Here is a 26655-nt window from a genome sequence, read left to right as displayed (position 1 = left end):
AAAACCCACGCTGATCCCGGCTATCTGGCCGATAATTATCGCCTAGTTCGCCTTTCGTTTCACCTCTTGACATCCTTTTCTGGGAGAAGCGATGGCGCGAGGCTGGAGTCAGGACAAAACAGGTCTGTACGTAGTCGACGTAGAACGAGGGAAACGCGTGGTTGCGAGAAAGAGAGATAGAGCAGAGAATCGGTGGTGGAGGTTGAGGGAGGAATAGGGGGTAGGAGAAGTACAGGGGCGGAATTTCGCGCGTGCTCCGCTTCATCCCCCTCGGTTACCGCCACCGCTGCCGCCGCTCGCCGCCGCTGCTGCTGCTGCTGCTGCTGCTGCTGGATGCTGAGGGTAGCTGGACCGCGCGCGTGAGGTGTCAGTTCTGCGCGCGACCTCTCCCCTGAAGGTGTCAACCTACTCGCGACCTACTCCAAGGTGTTTGCCAAAGTCTCGTGCAACTGACGTGCCTGTCCTCGCGCGTTTCTTTCTCTCCCTCGCACTCTCTTTCATTCTATCTTTTATTTACTCGCTCGCTTTCTCGCACTTGCTTTCTTTCTCCCGTTCGCGCGTTCTCTATTTTTCTCAGTCGTTTCTCGCCGAACAAAAGAAAGAAGAGCATCCAAGTGGACTTTTCTTTTTGAAAAGAAGAATCGGAAGTTCAGCTGTCCACCTGGCACGTGACACGCTTCACCAGCATTATCATGTTCGTCGAGATGTCCAGAGGCAACAATGTACGTGAAACGTTTTTATTGTGATCAACCGAATTATCTAACTATTCTTCCCTCTTTTTTCCAATGTTTTTCCTCTATCTTCTCTCTCTCTCTCCCTCTCTCTCTGTCTCTTTTATATTTCTCTCTCTCTCTCTCTCTCTCTCTCTGCATATTTCTCGTCTCCTCCGTTTCTGTTTTTTTACGTTCCTCCTCCTCCTCCGTTCTTTCGTTTTATCGTTAACGCGAGATGCAAGCAAGTGGATTATGGAAAAGCTTTTTTTGGGGACGTTGGATCGATCCTCTTCGAGTCGGTGGTACGCTTTCGATAAAGCGTTGACTAATGACGCGCGAGACAAAATGCATTGGACCCATCGGAATTTCGCTCATTTATCTTGGTTCCACCTCGTGGAGTTTCGTGCATGAAGCGTGCGTTATCAACGCTACGTAAACGTTAGTGATAACCGACTCGCGGTCCATGTATATGGGCCACGGTTCAGGTGCATTCGACAATACAAAATCGCTGCGTCATGATTTCTTGATGATGCACACGGTTTCATGCGTTTAGGCGAAATTGAACGTTCGATCGTAACGTAGTACAATAGTAATCGATTAATTTTGCGAACGTTTCATTTTTTCTAACGTGTGATCTAATAGTTTCATTTTACCGCTTGGAAGTTTTAGAGAATAAAGTGTTACGGGTCCCTCGTTAGCTAGGCTTTCGTATCGATGATGCATCATTGCCGCATTCCGTTTTTTTTCGCCGGAACGGCAAGATTATGGAAAAAGAACGAACGATCCTGAATAGATAGGCAGATATGAAATTTATCCGTCGTGAAAGCTAATTCCTCCGGTAGCGATAATTTATCAGAGTCAAGTAACTCGCCGTCTCTCGTATGATTAATTAACGTCACAGTCAGTAGTCTAACGCGTCAGGGCGGTCTCGTTTATTTCTCAAACAGCCAAGACATCTTTTTCGACGATGTTTATCGTCCATGCGAGTTTCTTTTTCATCGTGTCAGGTTTTTGTTCGTAGCTGTTGGCTCGTGTCTTTCGCACGTTCTAAACTCGCGGCGTTTCTTTCTTCTCGTTATATTTTTCAAATTAATCTCGTGTAAAAAAGAGTGATTGTCGTTCGCTCGCGCGGCGTTACAGGCTACCGTGGCATTTTAACGACTGGTCGAACAACAACAAGGATTTTAATTTAACGCGCGTTAAATGGTAAACACGTTAACGCGAAAGAATATCGTTGGTGCGTATGATTGTAAAAAGAAAATCGAATTCTTGGCCAGAGCGTGCGAAGTTGGTAGTTCCGTAGCGAGTTTGAAGCGAGTTTCGCAAATCGAATTCCCCCGGTCTTTCGTTTCAATCGTTTTAACGGAGCAAACTTTTGTCCGATAAATCGTGACTTTGGTAACCGCTTTGTCGTACCGCACCTCGAGAACGACAGTTGTAAAACGGCGGGACTACCGCGTTGGGTTTTATGATACACAAGAGTAATCGCGAATTTCGTCGCTTTCTAGACGATGTAATACGATCCGATGTGTTCTCGATCGCTAATTCCGATTGTTTCCTCGAGTTCAAAGGACCAGTTGCATTATGCAAACGAACCCAAGAAGTTAGCGAGTGCATTAGACAGGCGAACGATAATTGTTGCACGTGTAAAATTCACGATTAGATTAACGCGCATGTTCCGTGGGTTGGCTGTTGGAGTTTCGTTGCGAGTTTTTTATAGGAAAATCGAGCGAACTTTTACGGAGGAACAGGGTGTCGGTAGCGGAGTGGTTTTAAAACAATGAACGTGCAAGTTCCGTACAGTCTGGGACAGCGAATTTACGTATAATGTAGTCTAAAGAGGTTTCCGGTATAGTTACTTATATTAGTTTCTCCTCGACGAACGTTTTCCTTGCGAGATAATTTTGCATCGTGTTTCACGGACAGTCGTCCGACTAAATGTCCTTAATTGAAAAAGCGTAAATCCTGAAACGCTGTAAAGGACACCTAATCCTATTCCGGCTGATCCTCCATAGACAAGCGTGGGCAATTTTCATTTAATCGCGTCGTCTCTCGGCGATCTCTCCATTGCTAAATGTAGTTAAAGGTAAAGCGAAAGAAGAAGAGAGAGAAAACGAGTCGAAGTAATTCGCGCGAGAAAAAGAATTTCCACCTGGCCCTCTTATCCGATGTCGACTTGTAAGAAGCGCGAGCACCGTTTTTCCCTTTAATTTTAAATTTACGCTCCCTTTTCTATGGGACTTGATATTTCTTTCCGCTCGGTCTCGTCGGTGGTCGCTATGCTTCTCGCTACGGTCAAAACGTGATTTTCGTCGGGTATTCGCTCGAATACAACGTCACCATCATTCGGACGGCTGTCATCGACACCTAGTGACCAACGTAACGGTGTACACGGCCGACATACCATTCAGATTCGGGGTAATATTTGCGGACGATGAAAGCGTTGCAAGCGTCCGTTATGTGCCATTCCAGGGCCGTAAAATATTCATCGATCTACCATTCTAGGGTTGGAGCCATTATTTCTGTAACTTTTATCGGTCGCCGTGGTCGTTCGAAAACTCTCTCAGTGGTGGTTGACCGACAATCGTGGGAACGTAATTACGGGGGACGACGGATTAATTAATCTTCTGATTGCGACATCAAACAACCTCGGGACTCGAAGTCGATGGATTTATTAATTTCGTTCGTTCCTTGTGGCGCGATTCGATGATACGGGCATCGCCTTGTGAAAAAAGAAACAGAGAAGGGAAAGAAGAGAGTGCAGAAAGGAAGGAAAAGAGAAAATAAAAAGTGCGATGCGGCAGATGCGAATAAGAGGTTTCGATGGAGAGACGATCAATGTTACATTCGAGGGGCGAGACTCTTAAAACGTCGTGCGTCTAGTGAATCGCTAGTAAAATGTAGGTCGAGCGAAATTACACGTCACTTCTTATTACTCGCGTCGAATGAACCCCTCTGTACGTGAAGGTTTATACATGCACGGATGGTAACTAACTCGTCAATACCGAGGCAAAGATCGAAATAAATGGCCGTCGAACGTTTGTGTTTCCGAACGTAACGTTTCAATCACGGAACTGACACGCGAATCATTTTTCGACGTTGGACATGCAAATTCAAATTACCAACACTCTGATCCGAGAATGCGTCATTTGGTCTCGTTCGCCGTTTCTGTTTATTATTTTTTCTTTTTTCAAAAGAACAATCGAAATATATGAGCACGCGTTTCGATACTTGAAGCGACGATGATACACGATACCTATGGAACGATTTACCATGAGAAATTTTTATGCCATGAATTTATACGACCCGATTCGGTCGAACGATTCGTGTAATATTTGCACCGCTCTCGCGCTACAAATATTTCATACACATTAATGGAAGCATTTATCGTGGATCAATATTTTCCCAGTAGAGTTTAAACGGTTTTCGAGTTATCGTTTTATTTCTGAATACGGTAAAACAAATTAGACAACTATTAATATCCTTGTTTGCTCGTGACACGTTCGATTACATTCTATATATATATATCTACGTATATATTTCTGTATTCTCGTATTTTCTGCGAAAACCTCGGCTTTACCAACTGTTCGAACCAAATCTGCAAATTCCATCCGTAGCTACATAGAACGATATAAGGTCAAGTATATCCCTATAGCAGCATCTTGATTGCGACTGTGATTAAAACGATATCCGTTGATTACGACAAGTCTGTCCGAGTAGCATTGTCCGATATCAGCGAGCTTCCGAAAGCGGTGGCGGTCTGTTGATTTAATCTCGTTAGCTGCCTGTCTAATCCTTCTATCTCCGTCATCAACTCTTATCTCTAGCGATTAAACGCAAGCAAGTAGTCGCACGAAACGGGGCAAAGCCGTGGAAATAAGCATGCAAAGCGAAAGGGTGAGCGTCTGGCCGGCGGTAAATCGGCGCTAGCCTCGAAACTCTCGGCGTCGTTTTGTTAACTCGTCCAAAACTATTTTCACCAACGTGCGCGTTACCCGTGCACGGATGCTGGACGCTTGAAAACTGACGAACCCGCGGGGGTAGTGGTACCCGTAGCCATGAGGGGGATGATAGCGGCTGTGGTGGAGATTCGAAGAGTTAAAGGACATTACATAGTACGCTCAACAAAAGTTTTCCATGCGGCATGCAGAGTGGACACTGCTCAATTCCTGCCTGGTTCTTGAAATTTACATTCATCTCGTACGAATACATGTATTTGTATACGTATCTATATACATATACGTATATAGTAGTGTACATAGCTATTTTCTGTTCTCTTGGTCCTCTTCGACCGACGTACTTCCTCTCCGCAGTCCTTTTCCAGTTCCCCCGGTGTGCACGTATTTTCCAGCCTTGGAGAATAGCAGGTGAGTTTACTCGGGCCAACTTATGCCATTTGCCATTGCTCTACCCCCGCTCTGTCTGCCAGTTCCGAGTACACTCGTTCTTTAGTCTGGAAAGTTGCTGGCCCATCTCGAAAGTAAGCCTGCAAAACAAGCGGCACTGGCTGCCGCACATGCGTGTAATCGAGAGCTCGATTTATTTGCCAGTTTCGGAAATACATTGAGGCACGCCGAAAAGTTGCGTCTATGATTGAGAAACGATCCTGTAGTGATTTGGTAGAGCGAATTCTTGTATCTTTTTTTTTATCCGTATTCTTCGCAATTGTCAACTTAAACGATTAATATCGTTTAATAGCGAGTTGTGGTTTCGAGCATCTTCCATTAATCTTCATTTTACAAATTTAGTTTTAGTACTCCAGCCTGTCGTATAAGAATTCGTGCTCTCTTTACGCCTGGAACACATTGCACGCTTTATGGCCGATATAACTATCTTAATTGTCTACTTGTAAATGCAAACAATTTCTGCAACAAGATTAGCTTTTCCTCTTGTTTCTTTAACTACCTTCAACCACTCTGCTCACATCGTCGTATATAACTGTTAAAATCGTTTGCATAATCTCGTGTGAATTAATCTTTTCTGCATTTCTTTTGCTACGTGTAATTTTATTTCATGTCATATATATGTAACTGTACACGTACTCTAACAAAGGGTTTATCACGTTGATAATAACAAGTAAATAATATTAATATGTTAATATTAATAATGCATACTCTTTGAATCATGTACACGATAAAGATTAATTAAATAATAATTGGTTCATCGTTTGTATATAGTCAAATTAGTGGAGATTCTGGAAACGACTGGTCTTTCTATCGATTTCAATAATAAATCAATTTCAATGCGATATACATAGACCTTAACGTTGTACACGGTTGTTACCAAATACTCGTAACAAGATCCTTTTTAATGAGAACGAATACCGTATTAACTAAGCTTTCGATTGATATGAATTTTATTACAAGCGTAATGGAAACAGGAAGTAAACTATCGCGGAATTAACATCGATCGCAGCTTCTTCTTTCTGTTTCCCTCCGATAAAATCAGTGATCGTTATCGCGTTGCGTATTTAATTGACATTGTCCTGTATTTCGATTATACGCGACGCAAAGCTGTGGGCTTAACCACGTCTGTAATTTGCATCTGCAAGGAACAAAAATAAGCACGTCCCGTAGGACTGGAGTAAGCAACGTGGCTAATTTTAATAGGGAATTACATAGGGCATTTCAAAGATAGTATATCGCGGGAATTAATAAATATTTTCATTCCCCAAACTGGGCAAAGATAGTCCTTTACACAGTAACGATAAGCGAAATCCGATTATTCGATGTTGGGCTCAGATTCGTGCTGGGAAATCGATCGAAAGAAGATGTCTGCGAAGATCGAACCTTATAGATAGGATGGTGGAACAACGATAATGAGCGGAATACTTTTGAAAATCGCAATGAAATTTTGCCTTATCTGAGAAACGATTTTGGAGAATGGAAGGAGTCAGCAAGGCGAAGGCGGAGCAGAGGAGGAGAGCCAGTGAAACATGATTCCGCATTCCTTGGTATTCGCTGGATATAACCTTCGTTCCACGCAAAATTAACGAAGTTATTCGCGGAGATACGGTAAAAGTTGGTAACGGCTCGGGACTGGAGTTTTGTAATTTGCGTTATTGTCGAAACGGTCGGAAAGTCGAAAAACGGAGATAGCGCTTCATACTTTGCGACTCGAGGAGATTGGTCGGGAAGAACAGATCTGCCTGGTTCTCTCCGCTAAATGCATCCAAAACTAATTCGAAGGATCGATCGGTCAGAAATTCTTCGTTGGTAGTTGGAGAGGAAAAAGTTGTTCGGCTAAAGACCGCCCCTAGTCTCTTCTCGCGCGTCGATCCCACTTGAAAATTTGTCAAGGCTCTCTCTGCGAAAGAATCTCTTCCGTGGCGTTTCTCGACGTTTAGTCACACAAAAGACGCGACTTTTTCAAAATCATACATAATATTTGCACGATATACTTCGAAATGCATGGCACGAAAGCGGTTTCGTATGCCGCGCCGCTGGTTTTTCAAATCATATAATTAAGAGAGTAAACTCATTTACGAATCCTACGAGATGCGAGTTAAAGTAACTGCGAATTAATGTATTAGAGGCGGACTAAATACGACATCGTGCAAAAGGATTTACGCGGAGGTTTTCGCTTGGGATTTTTCTAATTATCATACTTTTAATAACTCCGTGACAAAATTATGAAGTTACGGTTGAAGCGTACGTTTGCGAAATCTGAATGAATTCGTATCAGGATTATGTTAGCGTCAAGGGTGAGATATTACGGCGTCGTGTAATCGATAGCCAGGGCAAACAATATTGGAAAGCCATGAGAACGTACGAAGTTTCCATCATCAAGCAGTACAACACGTGCACGCGATACGTTCGCAATTAAACCGCTATAACGTAAGAGAAGGTGCCCCGGGTTAACGTAACGTGGCGATGTCTCTCGTAGCACGGGGTGTCCTTAGAACGACATACCGTATCCGTAATATAGCATACCGCGGCATAATGCAGCATAATAAACTCAGAGTAGACGACGTTCTACGGTCTGGCCCCTGGAGTACGCATCGCGATATAGCATTATCGGCTTCCTGGCTATAGCGTAGCCGGTATGGCACAGCATAGTTCCGGTATACCGTATTCTATCCGTTAAGCTGTACGCTTTCCTCGCGCGCAGCCCCTCATTATCTCAACACAATGAATGCTCCCGCCCGGCCGGTATTGGCATTTGCACCAATTCCAATAGAATTTAATTGGAGAAGATTGAGCGGGTATGTGTGCACACATACGCACGTATATGCACACATTGACGGCTCTCGAGCGAAAAACGAGCGGCTGGTTGTAGCCGATCTGGCTGTTTGCCGCGCTCATCGTCCACCCTCTTCTATCTTTTATTTCTCTCTTTTATTCCTCTCCTCTTTCTTTTTTTCTTCTCTCGTTTGAGAAGGGACGAGGACGCTTAATAGTCAAGACGGCTATGGTCGAGGACATTCATATTTTTGGTGGAGTTTGAACGAACGGTGTCAACACGCCAAGTTTCTGGATCTAGTCACCGGTCTAAGTATTATCCAGCATTGAAACAGTTTAACTTTGCTAATCAGTTGGGAATTGCAGCGTTCTGCGAGCTAGAGCTTTCTCTCTCTCTCTCTCTCTCTCTCTTTTGGCTTCGAATCTTCTCCGTCGTGTCCCTGCTTGTAGCTGAAGTTGAACTAAGCCTAGCTGAACTGTATCTGCCAAATTGCATTATCTCTACTAAAATTTATCGATAAGACTCATTGCAAAAGTTTATGTACGAGGGAGTTAATTTTACACGGGTTTAAAGAGGAATTTTTATCGCCCTAAAACGGCTCGATCCATCTGGGTTTAGGAAGGTACAAGAGCGTGTTTCGTGAAAAGCAGAATGCAAGTCGAATCGTGTATATTGTCTTCGTTCCTTTCTTCACACACCTCCAGAGAATACAACGTTTACGGGGACAATGTCGGTTTTCTCGTTGGAAGGTAGGTAGGTAGCTATTGTTCCACTGTATGGTTTTCAATGCGCGTCTTGGAGGCAGTGAAAATTTTACGCATTCGGTGGCAAAACAACCGTAACTAGCCTTCGGTTTTTCGCGGTATAATCGAAGATGACAAGCCGTGAGAAAATTACGAACTTTCGAAATAGGAATTAGAAGAATACGACAGGTATTTAGAGATCTATTTGGTCGACGATTCTACTCTTTGCTTGGAACGAAACGTTTCGGTTGTCGCTCAAATTTCCATGTTTCTAAAAAAAGTAGAGCGACGGTGTTGACAACGGCGGGCGTGCTTTTCGACGATGTAACCGTCGTGGATGGTTCATTTGCAATTGAAATGAACGTGGACGAATCTGCAATTCCTACAGCATATTCTTTCGATGGACGAACGAGATAATGGAAACAGATCGACCTTTATTTCGTTCGCCTTTCCAGAATAGCGGGCAACCAAACAGCAGCACGGACAGGAATTTTTTGTTTCAAGTAGTTATATTCCGTATTTACATCCCGAACCGGCCGGATTACAGGACAGTTTTACATTAATTGTATAGAGGCACGGCGCACAATCAGTTTCAGGAATTTAATTTGTTTTCAATTTACCCGGCGAACGCACGGCAAATAAAGGTCTGATGGAAGGTAACACATGCTCGTCTCGTGTTTAATTCCAGGAAAATATAACGCGCTAGTCTATGTGTGTAATCGTTCGTGTGGCGCGCGGCCGCGGAGCGCGCGGAGTTAAAAGTGTTCCACGACGAAATGTATCGGCCACGGTTTTGGCCGTTGGCGTCGGATCGATATATCGGAACGGATATAACGTGGCCCATAATTCACTCTCGGTTATAACGTAATCCTTTAATTCGTGCCAATATAAATTAGAATAAGCTCCGATCTGTCCGGGCTCGAGACCGCCCTTTTTTTGGTGGAGGGGGATATCTCCACTGAGTTATACACCGTGTTCGTTCGATATTCTCTGGTGCAGCTTCGAATTATGATTGGTAGCCTCGAAAAAGCGGGCAGGCGTGTAGTGCATTGAATCGGGCGAAGATGAATCAGCAAACCTTTTGCCGTATGATGTAACGTTTAATAAATTCATCGTTCTCGTCAACCGAATACACAAAGGAAGCACGCTATTCGAACCGTGTCGGAGGAGAAAAATGGTGCGCGTAAGATTAATTCGTGAGAACGAGTAACGCGTTTATTGATTTAAACGCCTTGCTACGTATTTATCATGGGCCATCGTCGCGCAAGGCGATTACGAGATCTCAAAAGGTATGAAGTTCTCTGTAAGCATAAATCACGCGCTCGTTCATAACTTTTCAGCTTTCTAAGTGGATTTTCGCTTTTCTCATAGACATCCGCTGTACTCGTTTGACATTATGTCTGATACCGTCGAGCAAGACAGCCTGCGCGTAAGAAACATGGGCTCGTTAGTCACCGTTTGGCACTTTTCGATAACTGTAAATTACGAATCGATTATCAGTCACGTTGTTGATTTTGTCATACTCGTACTCAACGAACGTCGAACGGAATCGTTTATCGCAGATGATAAAATCTGCTCGTCATAAAATTTCGTTGTCGAAAATATTTTCGAAATGTGATTTATCGCGTATGTGGATGGCATACAAAAAGGGCAGTAAATAACTCATTTGGTTTGTCACGTTTCATTCTTTGGATTGTTGGTGCACTCGCACTCGCTGAAAATGTATCGATGATCGTTTGTAGACCTTTCATGCAATATTCAAACGCGACGTAGAAACATCGATTTATCTTTAGCAAGGAACGATGGAAAACAATTTTCTGTCGCGAACCTAAGACGACGTCCCTGCGGTGAACGACTTCAGCCGGTTATCGATTTAAACGTTTTACTACCTTCATAATCCGTCGCGGTTTCAGAGAGACAGTGACGCGAGCCTTGAAAGTGGATGATCCTCTTCGCGTGCATAAACCACCTTAATGCACCTACCGTGAGAGTGCATCATCATTCCCTGCAAATGACACGCCGTCCATTCATTTTCTTTTATCTCTGTTTTGTCCATTGTGTCGGCGCAACAAAAGCCTCGTAACGATTTAATAGAAAAGATCCCGACGTCTTTTGCTGTAACTTTTCTTCTTTTGTCAGGATACGAGATTGTAAGCAGAACTCGTTCTACGCTGAATTCAGCGGTTCGATCGCACTCGATGGCTCTAATTACGTTCCATTTTTTAATCCTGTGTAATAATCCGCCTGTTGATAACGTGGACCGTGTTTTTACACGGAAACAGAGACTTTTAACTAGCATCTGTAGGATTTATGTTTAGAATGTTAAAATCGTCATTGCCACAGAACCGATTTGTCGTTATTAATCCGTACGAGCATTAGTGACGATCGAAAGAGATGGAAAATAGCAAGTCGCTCCACACAAAATACCTTTGACACAAAATACCTTTGAAATTGAGTACTTCGCGTATCTCTAATTGCACTGTTAATGAAACGGGATCGATCTAGGTGAATATAGAGTTACCGCATTCGAATTATTATGAAATGGTCGTATTCTCCATTATATGTATTTTTATCCCCTATAATATTTGGACCTTAGTATATCTCGTTATTTTCCGCGATAACGAGAGGATGCATCCTGTCCGAATTAATACGACGCGATATCTATAATCGCAATTCGTTCGGTCGACTTTGACGTCATTTTAATGAACCATCCAAATTGATTATTGGACATAATGCTACACCTGGAATATACCACTACGGTTTCAATGAAACCAGCATTTGAGTTGGGTTAAAAGACCTCATACCTCTTCGCGTACATAAACCGCCTTAATGCACCCTCGGTAGCAGGCCATTACACCACGCACACCCCCTCAACCCCTACACATCCTCTCATCTTCCCGCTGACTTGCGCTTCGCGTTCACACATTTACAGCGTCGCGTTCACACATATTAACCGTGGCCATTGATACGGACGAACGTACACGGACGCGAACCATGCCTCCTCTGTACCACCATTCAGCTTTCCCCTTAACGCATATTTACGTTGTATCGACCAGCTAGTGGGCGAAATTTACACTACCAGCAGCAATACATTATTTCCGCGAACATTAGCGTACTGACGTTATTGCATTCTCGCTGTCCACTGGGAATTGCACACGACTTCCGTGACAATGGATCCTCGCGTTCTCATACGAAACATTGCGAAAAAAAAGAAAAATAAAAAAGAAAACAACAAAAGCAAAAAGGAAAAAATTGTTCCAATCGTTGAAAACGTTCGGACTGATGTTTCCTTTTTTATCAGACTCTACAAGAGGACTTGCGTACAATCGGTCGGACGCTCGCAATAGAGGCGCGTGCTGCTATTTAAAAACTGCCTTTTCGTATCGAATCTTCCGCGTTTTTCATTCGTTTCAGGAAGGCAGTTTTAAAATCCGACGAGCATCGATAACGATAGATGGCCTATAAACTGTCCGCTCGCTCGGTTTTTGGGATGTTAGCTGGATGTTGATCGGCATCACGTTTACAAGGTTACGTGCCGATAGATTTCATCTCAGGTTATATATGCTTTCTTCTATCGGTGCTCTTTTTCCTTGGCCCGACCACTTTGCCTATAAATTTTGTGTCTTTTGGTTGTAATCGACCAACGAGAGTGGCCTATCCTCGAGACGCATATTCGCCGACATGCATATGATCTGCAATGAGAGCGTTTACAGCCATCGAATAATTCCAGTCGAGTTTGAAAAATTTAGTCCTTGAGCGTTACCAACTCGAATCCACGAGGGACAGCAAAGATTTTGTCCGCCTCTCTTCTATTTCGTTGACAAGATCCGCCTTAGTGAAATTTTACTGCGAGTTTAACGTCGTTGCGACAACCTGTTCCCCCTATAACCTACGTTCTTGAAATTTTCCTCCATCGTTGTTTTCTATCGTCTTTCGTCAAACTTCAGCGCACTGACTTTGGCAATATGGAGCGTCAATTTTGTTCATGGATCAAATTCTTCTCTTTGAGTTTTATAAAATTATATTTCTCGATTCAAGACCTGTAATTCCTTTCCCAAGTTTCCGATGCTTGCTTCCTAAACTTTTCTTTCCAACGTACGCGAAAAACACACAACCCAACAACCGCGATGTTCAACAAACCCAATTTAACCATGTACCACCGTTTCTACAATTTTGTTACAATTACATGTCAGCGTTTTTTCAAATACAACGTTTTACTCAGGATACAGAAGATATTTCTACACAAATTTCATTGATATTCTTTCCCTCTGCTGCTACGGGGCTATAAATCAGCGAGCTCGCGTCGCATAACTATTCAGTCTCTTGTTTGATTATATCCTCGCACGCAATTTGCGAAGGGATTTGAACTTTTCCTTGAAAACTCCGATGGTACGAGTAAACGAGCAGCTCGTGATAAATATTTTCTCTGGACGGCAGAGGGTTAATATTCCTCCGGCTCTCTTATTACGCCCGAGACAATGTTACACAGCGACTAGCAGCCACTTCGGAAAGTTAAGCAATGAATTAGTCGGATGGATACTTACTCTCGTGTTACGGCCACCGTTAGCTGAGCCAAGTCGCGTTGGAAATATGGTATTCTCTTTTCGACAATTGAAACTCGGTTACCCCCCGAACTTTTCGATAAAACACTCGTGACGGAGTTCGACGCGAGAAAATTTCGCCGGCGTCCCTCTTGGTTCCGTTTCTTTGTCAACTTCTGGTTTTTATTTCTCCACTCCAGAGAGTGAGCAGGTGGGGCGAAGGAAAAGTAGAAAGGAGCACGCGAGCCCCGTTCATCAATGCGTTCCATAGGAAGTATTGCAGCTGCATAAACTTCATTATTTAGACGATTCGCCAGTTGAAAAACAAATATACCGTACCAAGTAGAAAGCTACAGGATCACAGTGAGCATTCGCGTCTGGAAATTGTTTATGAACATTAAACAGAGAACATCGCTTACGGAAAGTTAGACGGATGATTTTATTTCCCTTTTCCGCCTTACTATAAAATTCAACGAGAACGAGAACCTTTTTACAGGGATTATAACGGAGAAAATCCCCTTGTTCGTTTAATAATGCACGCTTTGATATATTAACTGCCTGTTTTTTTCTCTCTTTTTCCATGTATGTCGTTAAAATGTAAAACGTTCAGTTGGTAGATTAGAAAAACTCGTTGTCCGATAACGAGTTTGAAGTAGTGTACACTCTGCGAAAGTTAGCTGCGCATTGACGACCGGTGCGTGTATACACGTTCGCACAAAGGCGTGTCGAAACTCTCGAAACGAAATTTCATATTCTCTTAGGTGCATTTAGTAACAGGAGCACAAAATGGAGGATAACGGGAGAGCAAGAGAGAGGGAAAAAAAGGAAAAGAAATTTCGAGCCAACGCAACGACTGATATAAAATATTGGCATATATCAAAAAATTCTAATAGTATATTGGCATACAGAAAAGATGGGATTTGTGGTTTTCTAAACGGTTTGATAAAGGCTGCGCGATACCTTTAATAGGATAGCTCATGTACGATTTTCACGAAAATTTCCCCACGAATTTCGTCCCAAAGCCAGCTTTTTCTCTACTAGCTTAGAGTTTATATTTTCGTTCCACCGCTGCGGGCTTGACTGCCACGAAGAAACCCCCAAGGGTACAGTGACGTTTCCGTATTTTCAGGATAGCCTGACAACGGGGCGATAAAGTGAAACGGTGCGGATTCCCCGCGAATAGCCCGAGGGCCAGGTTACTGCTGCCTCTATTCGGTCAGTGATCTTGCCCGGTGTAAAAATATATTTATCCAGCCTCGTAAACTAGAAATTCCTCTCTCTTTTTCTCGCAAGATATACGAGATGTATACGCTTACGATTCACCTAGATTGGATAGCGTTTAAATTCGCTTGTGTGTATTATCTTTTGCGTATCTTCAATGCCATGTAAACGTTATAGACGACGGCGCGTTGAACGAAACAGCTTTAATATAAATAACGTTGAATACAATCGAACTTTCTACAGGAATCTTCTTTTTTTTTTTTATTTATTTTATTAATTCGTAACGATAGGCAATAGGTTGATGCGCTTTATCTTTGAAGTAAGATATTACATTTCTAGTGAAATTTGATAGAATTTAACAAGTAGGAATTTATAGGATCTTTTATAGATCTACCGGGGCACATGGGAGTCGATATGGATGGCTTCAGACTCGTGAAACTAGTTATAGACACTCTCAGATTAATTGAACCTGATACAGCTATCCGCGAATCTCTATAATCTAATACAAACAACATCGGACTCGTGGGATTCGTTATACGCAACGTCGGACTCGTGGGACAGAATATAAATCGTATCGAACTCGCATGCCTCGAAATAGAACACTTCAAACTCGTATCAATAAACGTTTGCTTATCTCGAGTTTCTAAAAGTCGATCACAGCCTTTCCTAATTTGTAAAATTCAATTGGCATCGTCTGAGGTTTGCAGCGATTGTTTTGCGGGGCGTTTTAACTTCGGAGAAGTTGATCGAATCCACATATCGAGTTTATAGAGTCTTGGCTGGAGCTAACTTGCATTCGTAAGATTAAAATACGCAACATTCAATTAATTGGAATAATTTTAGCCTCGCGGAAGTTGATTGGATCTATATAGCGAGTATTTAAGAATACCTTGGATTCAGAAAATCGGAGTACAGAACAAATTAGAGCATAAAGCATTTAATTAGTATCATATCAGGTGGATTTAGAAAATTAGAGCGAGCATCCTGAAACGTTGTTGGTAACGCGTCAGATTCATAGACTACAGTGGATTCGTGGAACTCGGTGTAGAACTCGAAGTTATGGAAGAATTCCAAAATCCCAGGGACTCTGAATGTTCTCACATTTCGACAACCTCTGCGATCCTAAGTACCGCAGTAATTCAAGCATCTGGATAGTTTTGGAAGCATAATAATCTTAGGTTTTCGACGATCTTCTTTAGGTTTCGATGATCTGTAGGTTTTGATAATGGTCTGGAATCTGTAGGTCTGGCAAAGAACACTGACAACCGTAAAATCCCCAAAACCTCCGAATCGGAAACTTACAAACTTCAGAAGTAACTCGAGCGAATTCTACGGGTTCGAAGTCATCCGTATTAAACCCAATCAGAACAGAGGTACTTCTAGCAAATCCTACCAGTTCGTAGATGTTTCTAACAATTTCGATAAATCGTAAATTGTCTCTATCAAACTTCTTTAAAGTAAAATGCTCTCTGTCAAGATCTTGAAACGCGGAGGATCCGCGCATCAAGTCCAACAAAGTCAGCTACGTAATTATCCTCTTTCGCAAAGGTAATGCTCTTTACGTCGAGTTTTACAATATTAAACTGTCGGATTATAAAAATAAATAAAATAGGATTTTTACGTACCTGCGGTAAGGGAGATTTCTAAGCGTGATCATATCGCTGCGCCCACAAAGAGGCTGCGTATGGACTCAACGATTTCAAAAACAGACTAGGAAACTTTGTACAAGTCCGCGCACACTATACAGCGACGTTGTCACAAAAGCATGCATTCTGTACATACATGCAGGTATACATTCCACCATGTATATATATAGAGGCAGAGAGATATAGATAGACAGATAGATAGATAGACAGATAGATAGATAGATAGATAGATGGAGAGAATGAGAAAGAGAATGAGAAAGAGAATGAGAGAGAGAGAGAGAGAGAGAGAGAGAGAGAGAGAGAGAGAGAGGGAAAGAGGGAGAGATGCCACGGCATAGACTTGCCGAGTCAATTCACGTTCCGTAAACGAGCCTTCACGCGCGCGCTTTCGTCGCGTTCCAATATCTAAGTCATAATTTTAATGAAATTCCACGGCGCGTCGCAGTCTTCGAATTTCAATCCACTATAAATAACGGGTCACCCAAGACCTCGTGAAGAATACCAGGATCTTCGAGTACACGATCGCTTGGCTGCTGATATATTATTTCGCTCTGTCAGAAAACGCGGTCAAATCGAACGATGAGGCCACTATAGATAGATGTAAGAAAAGGAAAAAAAGAGAAAGATGAGGACTTTGCGGAAATAGAAATAACGCGAAAGTATTCGAGAAAATGAAAATTCCCCGGCGGGTAATAGGAATTTTTCGCGACGGAGAATGCTGCATCTTCCTACTGCGAATCGCATCGCGTGCATCGAAGGGGTGGATCGATTTTCTCACACGACGACTCGCGGTTTGGTATTCCGATGAAATGAATGGAATTGTCTCGCGTCAATGCTCCGAATGATGAATTATCTTTTTACAAGAGGAATGGTAGTATTTGACTCAGCTATCGAATTAGGGACACGTGCAAAGATTAGAACGCTATGACATAAAGTTATTTTATTGCTATTCAAGTTATCACTAAATACATAGACAGTCAGGTATATTAAAGTTATGTAATTTATTTAATACGTTATATATCGTTATATTATATCACAGAGATAAATTATAGAGTTTCATTCATCGAAACATATACATGGTCACGCAATTCATTTGATTCGAAATCAGAGAAAATGTCTGTAACGTAGTTCATGTGTATGTAATGAGAACATAAGTTACTGCTACAGAAATCCGTACAGAAAATATCAGAGACGAGATGTAACGAATGATAGGTACAAATAGAAAAAGAAACAAAAATTATTAATTACATGTGTATAATACCTTGAGCACCTGATAAACTTTGTCATCATAAAGTTCGTTCATTAAATTTTACTAAAGTTTCCAATGGTCCTATTTCAACTTCGAGGAGCTATACGGGAAACTATATGTACTCAACGCGAGATCAGTTTTATCCCGCAAGAACAGAGACATCCGTGCAGGCTCGCAGCTATGTCTCGATGTAATTCACTTGTAATTAGCTAATCGTACGACTTATTTTGCAATGAATTTCGAGACCAAATTTCGCGGAAAGTAAAACGGGACCGAACGTTAGCAAAACATAATTACAAACGGTGTATGTTTGATGCGCGACATTTTCTCCCGCAGCTTTCACGTTAATTAATATCAGTTCGTTCGCGGGAACGTTTCAAGATTTATAGCTATGGCTGCGGAAATTTGCCTGACGCGCATCGTGAAACGCGGTTGGGTTCAAGGACCTTAATGCATCGGTACCAACGCGTTATTCCCAGCGAATGCGCCCGTTGAAATGTGGTTTCAGCAGGTGGTCCCGGAAGTTTGCATTACATTCCGAGGTACAACGTTCCTGAAATTTTCACCGCCAAGACGAAACGCGTGGTAATTTTCAAGGACATTCGGTTCCCACGAACCCACACTTTTCCGCCCGCCACTGACTCGATACGCGGTACTATTATGCACTCTACACGCTCGTCTTCTTTCCAAATAACGAAGCGGACAACTTATGAGCGTGCATTATTCAACGCGTGCACGTACCACTCTTGGGTTCTGTCCAAAATGTTTCAAGTTAACAACGGTGCAATTACTTTTAATTGGACTTTATTATGTGTAGACAGTCGAATGTAAAATTTTATCACTGGATTCTCTGCTTTAATGTTGAGAAATATTTTTTAGAGATTCATTCGTGGAAAGTGATTAATTATGGAGTTATAAATTGACGCGATAAATTTCACGGGTTTAGATCCTCTTTACTGGTGCAATCTCCGGGGACAAATTGATTTTAACAAATAACGTTTCCTCTCATCTTTAAGTTCGGGCGATTAATTCATCTGGATGAAATTGCCAAGACAGATAAGAGGAGAGTCGAGGACAAGATGCCAACGAATTCGCATGGGAGCAAGAACGTAGCAGGAAAGTATGGTTGGTCCGTTGTAGGCGACGACCTAAGGTGATGGAATGGCTGGTAGAAAAAAGGTGTCGGGTGTGAAAGCGAGACACGGATGAATGAAGGTTAGAAGAGAGGTGGAGGCTTCGTGGACGAGCTCCGCAAATAAGAAGTATGGGGTAGCGAGTTGCGAAGCAGAAGAATACTCTTGACGTTGACAACGGTGGAATGAAACTGACGTTGGAAAACACCATGTCCCTCTCTTTCTCTCTGTCTCTGCGTCTTTTTGTCGTTACCTTTGTTGCTTGCTTCTTTTTTTTTTTTATCAAGGCTAGGTATATTAATTTTGTGCGCGCGGCAAATGGACGTAGCTGGGGCAAACTTTTTAAATATTCAGATGGGCTCCCGCCATGCACGGCGACATTTATAAACATTTATAACGCGTTTTCGTTCAAATAACTTTTTTCCCCTCTTTCTTCTATTTTCCTTTTACTTTCCTCTTACTTTTCTCTTACTTTTCTCCTGTACCCGTTTATTGTCCATGGAAACGAAAAGCAAAAGGCGGATCTGCAGAACCGGACAGTTGTTACCTTTTGAACTAAAGGCTAACGTAAATAATACCGGTTACTATCGTATTTATTACGTGCGAACTCACCATTAGACGGACTTAGATTCTCTGGTTAAAGGAATGATATATTAACCTTAACCCCGGTTACGGGTCCCTTTTGTTCTCTCCGAGTTATGAATTCTGTATAAACAGAGATTAGCTAGAGAGAGAGAGAGAGAGAGAGAGAGAGAGAGAGAGAGAGAGAGAGAGAGAGAGAGAGAGAGAGAGAGAGAGAGAGAGAGAGAGAGAGAGAGAGAGAGAGAGAGAGAGAGAGAGAGAGAGAGAGAGAGAGAGAGAGAGAGAGAGAGAGAGAGAGAGAGAGAGAGAGAGAGAGAGAGAGAGAGAGAGAGAGAGAGAGAGAGAGAGAGAGAGAGAGAGAGAGAGAGAGAGAGAGAGAGAGAGAGAGAGAGAGAGAGAGAGAGAGAGAGAGAGAGAGAGAGAGAGAGAGAGAGAGAGAGAGAGAGAGAGAGAGAGAGAGAGAGAGAGAGAGAGAGAGAGAGAGAGAGAGAGAGAGAGAGAGAGAGAGAGAGAGAGAGAGAGAGAGAGAGAGAGAGAGAGAGAGAGAGAGAGAGAGAGAGAGAGAGAGAGAGAGAGAGAGAGAGAGAGAGAGAGAGAGAGAGAGAGAGAGAGAGAGAGAGAGAGAGAGAGAGAGAGAGAGAGAGAGAGAGAGAAATGCGAACACTCCCACATACGTATGTCGGTACGTGCCCACACAGGTTGTCCATTTGTGTGTTGCCGCTTGATCTTTGAATATAGTGCAAGTACATTAAATTACAGTTCACGCTTGATGCGAACGCGGCCGTGCGCGATATTCGCTGCTGTACCTTTTCTAATTACGTGCACGTTTCAATCGTACACGCTCGTTCGCTAGCTCCATCGCCCTCGCAACCCTTTGCCCCTCTTACCTTTCGGGATGCAGTTTAATTCGTATTATAAAATCGACGAATGGGAGAAAGCACGGATTTACGAGTCGATAGCTGGTCGGACTAATGGATCTGTAATATTCAACGGTCGATAAATCGATGTAGTTAAAGCGCTTGGTCGATGGCCAACGATTAGGAGATAGGTAGACAGTCATAAAGTACCGGCTTGGGAATGACTTTATTTTAATAAAGACTCGCTAAATTGCAAAGCACTTTGCTAAAACGATTACGCGTCGGGAAATTGCTTTTAGCGCCACAATTACGTTCGTACGTCGCCTTGCCCGGCGTACCACGATCCACCACTGGTGCGACCGTGGCAAGATCCTGTACGGCTTCTTTCCGTTTCATGCCGCTTCGCTCGTCCTTTTACGTCGATCACATTTTACTCTCGACACCTTCCGCGTGCTACGTTGATTTTCCTATCCCTACATACGTGCTTTGCATTCGCGAGAGAAACGATTTTTGCTGGTTTCATCGGGAACTTGCATCGACGAGCAAAGAGAAAGAGGAAGAGAGAGAAAGAGAGAGAGAGAGAGAGAGAGAGAGAGAGAGAGAGAGAGAGAGAGAGAGAGAGAGAGAGAGAGAGAGAGAGAGAGAGAGAGAGAGAGAGAGAGAGAGAGAGAGAGAGAGAGAGAGAGAGAGAGAGAGAGAGAGAGAGAGAGAGAGAGAGAGAGAGAGAGAGAGAGAGAGAGAGAGAGAGAGAGAGAGAGAGAGAGAGAGAGAGAGAGAGAGAGAGAGAGAGAGAGAGAGAGAGAGAGAGAGAGAGAGAGAGAGAGAGAGAGAGAGAGAGAGAGAGAGAGAGAGAGAGAGAAAGAGAGAGAGAGAGAGAGAGAGAGAGAGAGAGAGAGAGTCAAAGGTTTGGAGTTTGAAAACATTTTACGGTTACTTCTTCTTGCTCGATTTATAGAAGTACGCTCAGGTCTGTAATATTTTCTTAGAGCTAGTCAAATAACTGCTTTCCGAATATTTTTTTTGCTTTGACTTCTTCTTTTACTTTCTTTCTTTTTCCTTCCTTTTTTGCTGCAATGCGTCTTTGTCTTTTATAATATGTTTCACGTTTTGCAATCGGTAATTCGTTCGCGACGGGAAAATGGCGCGTCAATTCTCGTTCGTAAACTTAATTGTGAACGGAGGGAATTGCTTCCTGGTTCCGTTTCATCGCCAGTCGGATAAAGGTAATTTTGTCCTTGCCGCGAGAACAATGTGTTACCCGATTCGATCCGGTCGACGGATATATTCGCGGGATGACCCAATCTTCGGACCTAGTCCAAGTCCTCTTCCATCTCCGGGTTCTGTGTCCCGTTCCGCGAAAACTTCTTTAATCTTCCGAACGTTCGAGAACGAACGTCTTTCCCGATATCAGTCGCTGCCATGGACAGGTTGAATGCCAAGGATTTGCAAGAAACGGAAATCGAAAGATCACATTCGAATCTCTCAGAAATTATGAAAATATAGGAAATAAAAACTCTTTGTTTTATGTTCCGTTGATACTAGCATTATGGCGTTCGTGTCATTTTCATCGCACATGTGCCTCTTTATCGTAAAAAAAGTTTCAAGAAACTATGAAAGAATTCTTTTACGTACGCATGTCTTTCCACTCCAATTTTATACTGAAATTTTTCTCAGTGCATCGAAAAAAAAAAAATTCATAGGTGAAGAATAAATTGCACGACGATAAATAAAAGTCCTACATTTTATACATTATCAAAATTAGGCTAATTTTAGTCGTAAAATTAAGAGGTATTTTTCGCTTCCGTTTTTTCGCTGAGAATGATGAAAAGGGAGGAAGACAGAGGAATTTAGACGAGACGAAAGGATGGTAGGTTGCATATGACGTTCGAATGCGGGTGAAACCGGCTAGATGGCTGGCTGAAACGAAGGGTGCAAGCGAGGGCGGCGGGTGTAGGTCGTCTCTCTGACGGCGAGACGAGCGAGTGTAAGACTAGAATGAGGGGCAAACGTGACGACGGGGCCGTGAAGCGAATCAAACGATTTTACGCTCCAAATTTCAAGTCTTTGAATCAGTCAGCGTGGAGAAGAAGTAAGAAATGGCAAAAAGTACAGTTATTTCGTTTCCCACTGAAGTGCCTGTATTCGTTTCGCCGTATCCAGTCACTCGTCCTTCCGGTGTCGCGATTGAAGATTATAAGGCAAGTCAACGAGACGCGAAACGAAGATATATCTCTTTTTTTATTCTGATATTTGATCGTAAATAAAACGCTTATGGGGGAATATTGGCAAATTTGTCGAACGGAGATTTAACGTAGAATATATAATAACTTAAGCTGTTTCGTTCTCAAAATTGTTCAGTAGGATTTCGAAATTGGTGATCCGTCGAACGATCTTGCATGTGGATTTGACTTTAAACTCGTAATTCAATACCAAACGGTATTCTTCGTTATCTCATAAATGTTGAGCGTATGCACGATAAGAGTTATATTAAACAGTACACGGGGTTATCGCAGAAATGTCAGTTAACGTTGGGGTCCGAGTATATTTTGTCATAGGGGCGGAGCAAGGGGTGGGAGCGACCGTTCTTCCATTAATGCGCAAAATCGTATTTGCAATAGTAAAATACAGTTAAGTAAACACAGCTGCGCCGCATTGCGTTCTCTCAGTGTAGTTTAATGACGCTAGAGGCAGCTTGCTCTCGGTCTCTCCACACCTCACTAATTAGTAAATATGTTGCGTATTTATAGCTTTATAACGTGTTGAATATTCGTGTGCGCCCTGGGTTCTCGATAATTTGGAGAGCAAACGTCCCAACGTCGCCTTTCCATCCGCCACGAATACACTGTTTCGGATGCTTCTAAAATCCATAATCATATTTCGGTTTTAAAGATGTAATGTACCTTTTTGTTATTTTTCACTATTGTCATTTAAGCATTAATAGATCGTTCGGAAATTCTGTAACAGTTCTATCTTGTATTTTATAGCATTAAAAGAGAATTACTTATTTTACTTTCGTTAAATATTGAAATGTTAGACTCGAACAAATACTGCTTTTGTTTGAAAAGAGAAAAATCCGGAATTGGTTAATTAAAAGTTTCGTTTTTGCAAGCGATATTGGGTATCGTGTATGGATAAAGAATAGGTAAAATATATCACATTTCAACCGACATGTTCAATGTTATCCGTTCTATTTCACTGTCACTCACTCTGATTTTTATAAAACTCTCTTAATGACAAAAAATATTCCGCAGTCTGGCAAAAACTTGAGGAATTCATTCCTGAAAAAGACGGCAAAAAGACTTGTGATTTAATACGATGGATCGTAGAAAATCGTCTACAGGAACATTTAAACGCGTGTTAATTCTGTGAAAATATAGTACGTTTAGATTTTTCCGTATATTTCAACGTATCAAGTAATCCAATAGAGTTAAAAAGTTCGCTTTAGGGCGCAACAACGAATTCATTGAAGCAATTTTGAAAGTATCGCGGCATTTAGTTTGACGCAACACGGCTGGGGTCGTTAACCGCGTCTTTTTCTTCCTGGACTCCGGACTGGAACGAATTCAGCGTTTTACGAATCGTCACAGTTCGCGGCACGTATATGTATATGCACATGGCCATTCAGTCGGCGCGAGCCCGGTGAAAAATCGAGGCGAGAAAAAATGTTCAATATTCAAGCAGTACCAATGGAGAAAGAAAGCGTCGGAGTGTGCGACGAGCAGCTAAACTCGTAAATAGAATACAACACAACCGTTGTGTATTTATATTCTCTTTGCGAGGACGACGATTCCTTTGCGTGTTGCCCAACAAAATTTATCCTTGCCCGCTTTGAAAGGCCTGCACGATCAAAGCGATCCCGAGCTTGCGTTCGCGGCTCGCGAGCGAAACATTCGCGAAAAAAACACATATCCAATCACAATATAATATTTCGTTTGAGCCGATACGATACCGATACGATACCGATACATCATCGAGTTTTAACGTGGCTTCTTTCCGAAGCTTCTGTTCCCTTTAAACGGGCATACCGATAGAGAAGAAACCTATAGGATATCTATCTTTGTACATGTAGAAAAATATAAAAAGGAATGGGAAGAGAATAGGAAAGAAAATAAGAAAAGAGGATGAAGAGGAAAGGGAAAAGAATAAGAATATCGACGTGTATACAAAAACGATCCTTTGGCAGGTACGCATCGCGTGTTTTATGATTATGTACGTCGCATGACGCGCACCGTCTGGGAGGACTTTCATTGAGCGGACAAACCCCTAGGCACGGATTGGAGAGGAAAAAAATTGTCGATACGGAGTAGGGGTTTGGGTACGAAGCGAAGGGGGAATAGGGTGGCTTGGGGGTGAGAGCGTAGAACGGGCAGTCTGCCAGAAAGGACGGAGCGAAAGGTGGGATGAGGTCTGATCGTGAGTATGCAATGTAACAGAGAGGGAGAGAAGGAAAGGGATGGATGAAAAGAGAGACAAAGCAGTAGAGAAGAGGGTGGATGAGTTGGAGAGAGAAGGACGGGCTAAAGTTGGCTGGGATACGCGGATAGCGGATTGGGATGGATGGGTTGATTGATTGGGCACGCTTGTATTGTTTCAGGAGGAAGCTGAATCGACGTAACGGTCTACGCCAGGATGGCCAGTTGGCCGTTGAGAATCGTACTTCTGTCCAGCACCCTCATCCTTGTCCGCGGTAAGTAAGAACACAAATCTCCTGGTTTGTACTTCTGCTGGTGGAAATCATGGCCGTTGGATCGTTTCGTTCCGTTGTGTTCCGGTCGTCGTGTTTCGGCCGTCGGCCATTTCACCGTCCGTAGACAGGCAATACCATGGGGGATATGCTCTGTTTCACCGTAAGCGGGAGAGGGAAGTGCGTTTAGCCGGGTAAATATTTGCGTCTCTGAACGCGAAGCGAGAAAATGAGAGACGTCACCGGATTTTCCAGGAACAAGAAGTATTCGGCCAATAAACTGACTTCCTCCAGAGAGAAATAATTTGCCCGTTTGTTCTTTTTCAGGGACGAATTTGATTTCCATCTTCCGTATAAAGCCCATAAAGTTTCGTTGTATCTCCTTTCTTTAGAGATACAAATATATGGAAACGTAGCGAATAGAATATGTTTTCCTGCCGTTTTTACTATTCTTTTTCATTTTCTTCGTCAAAGATAATAAAAACGACAGATGAGCGAACGATATTGAAAAGTTTTAATATCGCGGAGTTACCTGTGGCATCGAGTCGAAGCACGTCGGTTTACAGAAACGGCAGAAAACGCGTATTTGCTCCGGTCGTTTTCCAACTCTCTTTTCTTGACAAGGACGGGCCTCGAATCTGTTTTCAACCGAAGTGTCCGGTGATTGATTTTCTGCCACTAGACGATCTGTTGTTCACCGTTGCTCAATCACGCGACGAAAGTAGCACCGCAGGTGTCCATTTAAATTATAGACGCCAGTTTCATTTATTTCAGAATCCATTATCTTGGCAACTTCTCGCGTAATTTGTAAGCCAATCCAAGAAGAGTAACTTCGTACTCGGCTTTCCTTCGAACTTACGTCATTAATAACTTTCTCCTGGCCGGGCAGGTCGGGGTGATCGTTGGAGCCACTGTCATCGATTAATAACTTCGCGAAAACCGTTCCACAAAAGTAGCAATGATCGCGTTTAAACGAACGATACTCGTAAATAAAAAGTTCGTTACGGGAAGTTGGCTTTCACGTTATTTAAATGCTGTCGTTTCGCGATCGAGGTGGAAACTTTTGTGCTCGAATTCTCCAAAGTAATTTCGTTCCGAGGCGATCGAACCGTCGGTGATGTCTTTGCCATCCGCTGCAAGTGACCGACTTTTATTTATTGCACTCCTATAAACGTTCCTGAGAGTATTAAATCGTCGGTAAATTCACCGTACTTTGCTCGATGGCAATCCGAAACCCCGTTGAAAAAAACACGTAAACATCTGCGTTCTGTACTTGTTGCCTTCACTTTTGACTCTCGTCTCCTCTGTTCCTTCTTTCATTTTGATCTCATTTCTTCCTTCGCTCCGTGTACATTATCTTCGAGTTCTCTCAAGAGACGTTAAAGCAATGCCATGGCTCTTCGCATAATCAAAATACCATACTTAGTGAACTAGAAGGTATAAGATTTTGACTCGAGATTACGAGCGTTGGAAAAGTTAGCCGATATCGAATATCATTGCAAATGCGTTTCAACGTTGTCTTTCTCCTCACGACGCTCGTAAAAACTTTTTAATCGCCACTATTCGCGAATATACCGTTGCCGTGTTTTCTCGTCTTCCTCTGCCTCGTTGGACGCCGTTGCCTCGTGTGAAAGACACGAGTCGCCTTCTTCCATTCCCCTCTATTGGTCCTCTGTCGAGGCAGAAAACTCGCACGGACCTATGCTTTACAACCTGCAGAGAAATTTTTCCCTCGGATCCTTGAGAAATCGGTTGGAGAAAACATCGAATTCGTGTTATCCCAGCCGCGAAGTTCGTCTTTCAACGCGGCTGTCTCCGCCAACTTTTCTCCGCCACTTTCTCACCCTCGAATAGCGGGAGAAGGGGTTGATAGAAAACGAGGGGAGAAAGGGACACGAGCACACAGGCGCGCAAGCTGTCCAATACTCGCTTAAAATGTAGAGTACGTGCAGCGAGCAGCGCACGATTGCCAGTAGGTTTCCGACCGTAAGCTATCGCGAAGGGGAATAGCGGAGAAAAGAGCGTGGAGTGATTTGGGAGGTAGTTGCGGCTTGACTAAAGAGGACTGGGTATGGAGGATCGACCGAGAGAGAAACGATCGGAG

General features: G+C 42.9%; 1 protein-coding gene across 5 annotated transcripts in view; it reads left to right on the top strand.

The window, feature by feature from the left end:
• Window positions 1-411: 411 nt before the first annotated feature.
• Window positions 412-26655, top strand: part of LOC100745559 (Down syndrome cell adhesion molecule-like protein Dscam2) — a 126941-nt gene continuing 100697 nt past the window's right edge. For all 5 annotated transcript variants that reach the window (XM_033324514.1, XM_033324513.1, XM_033324516.1 and 2 more), the window contains exons 1-3: window positions 412-426; window positions 578-722; window positions 24462-24554. In XM_033324514.1, the coding sequence (XP_033180405.1) occupies window positions 24497-24554 (58 nt within the window). In that variant the 5' untranslated portion in view covers window positions 412-426; window positions 578-722; window positions 24462-24496. The remainder of the gene's footprint in view (window positions 427-577; window positions 723-24461; window positions 24555-26655) is intronic.

The sequence above is a fragment of the Bombus impatiens genome, unplaced genomic scaffold (genome assembly GCF_000188095.3).
Source record: "Bombus impatiens unplaced genomic scaffold, BIMP_2.2 scf_3474, whole genome shotgun sequence".
Classification (NCBI taxonomy): domain Eukaryota; kingdom Metazoa; phylum Arthropoda; class Insecta; order Hymenoptera; family Apidae; genus Bombus; species Bombus impatiens.
This window is presented reverse-complemented; position numbering and strand designations above follow the sequence as displayed.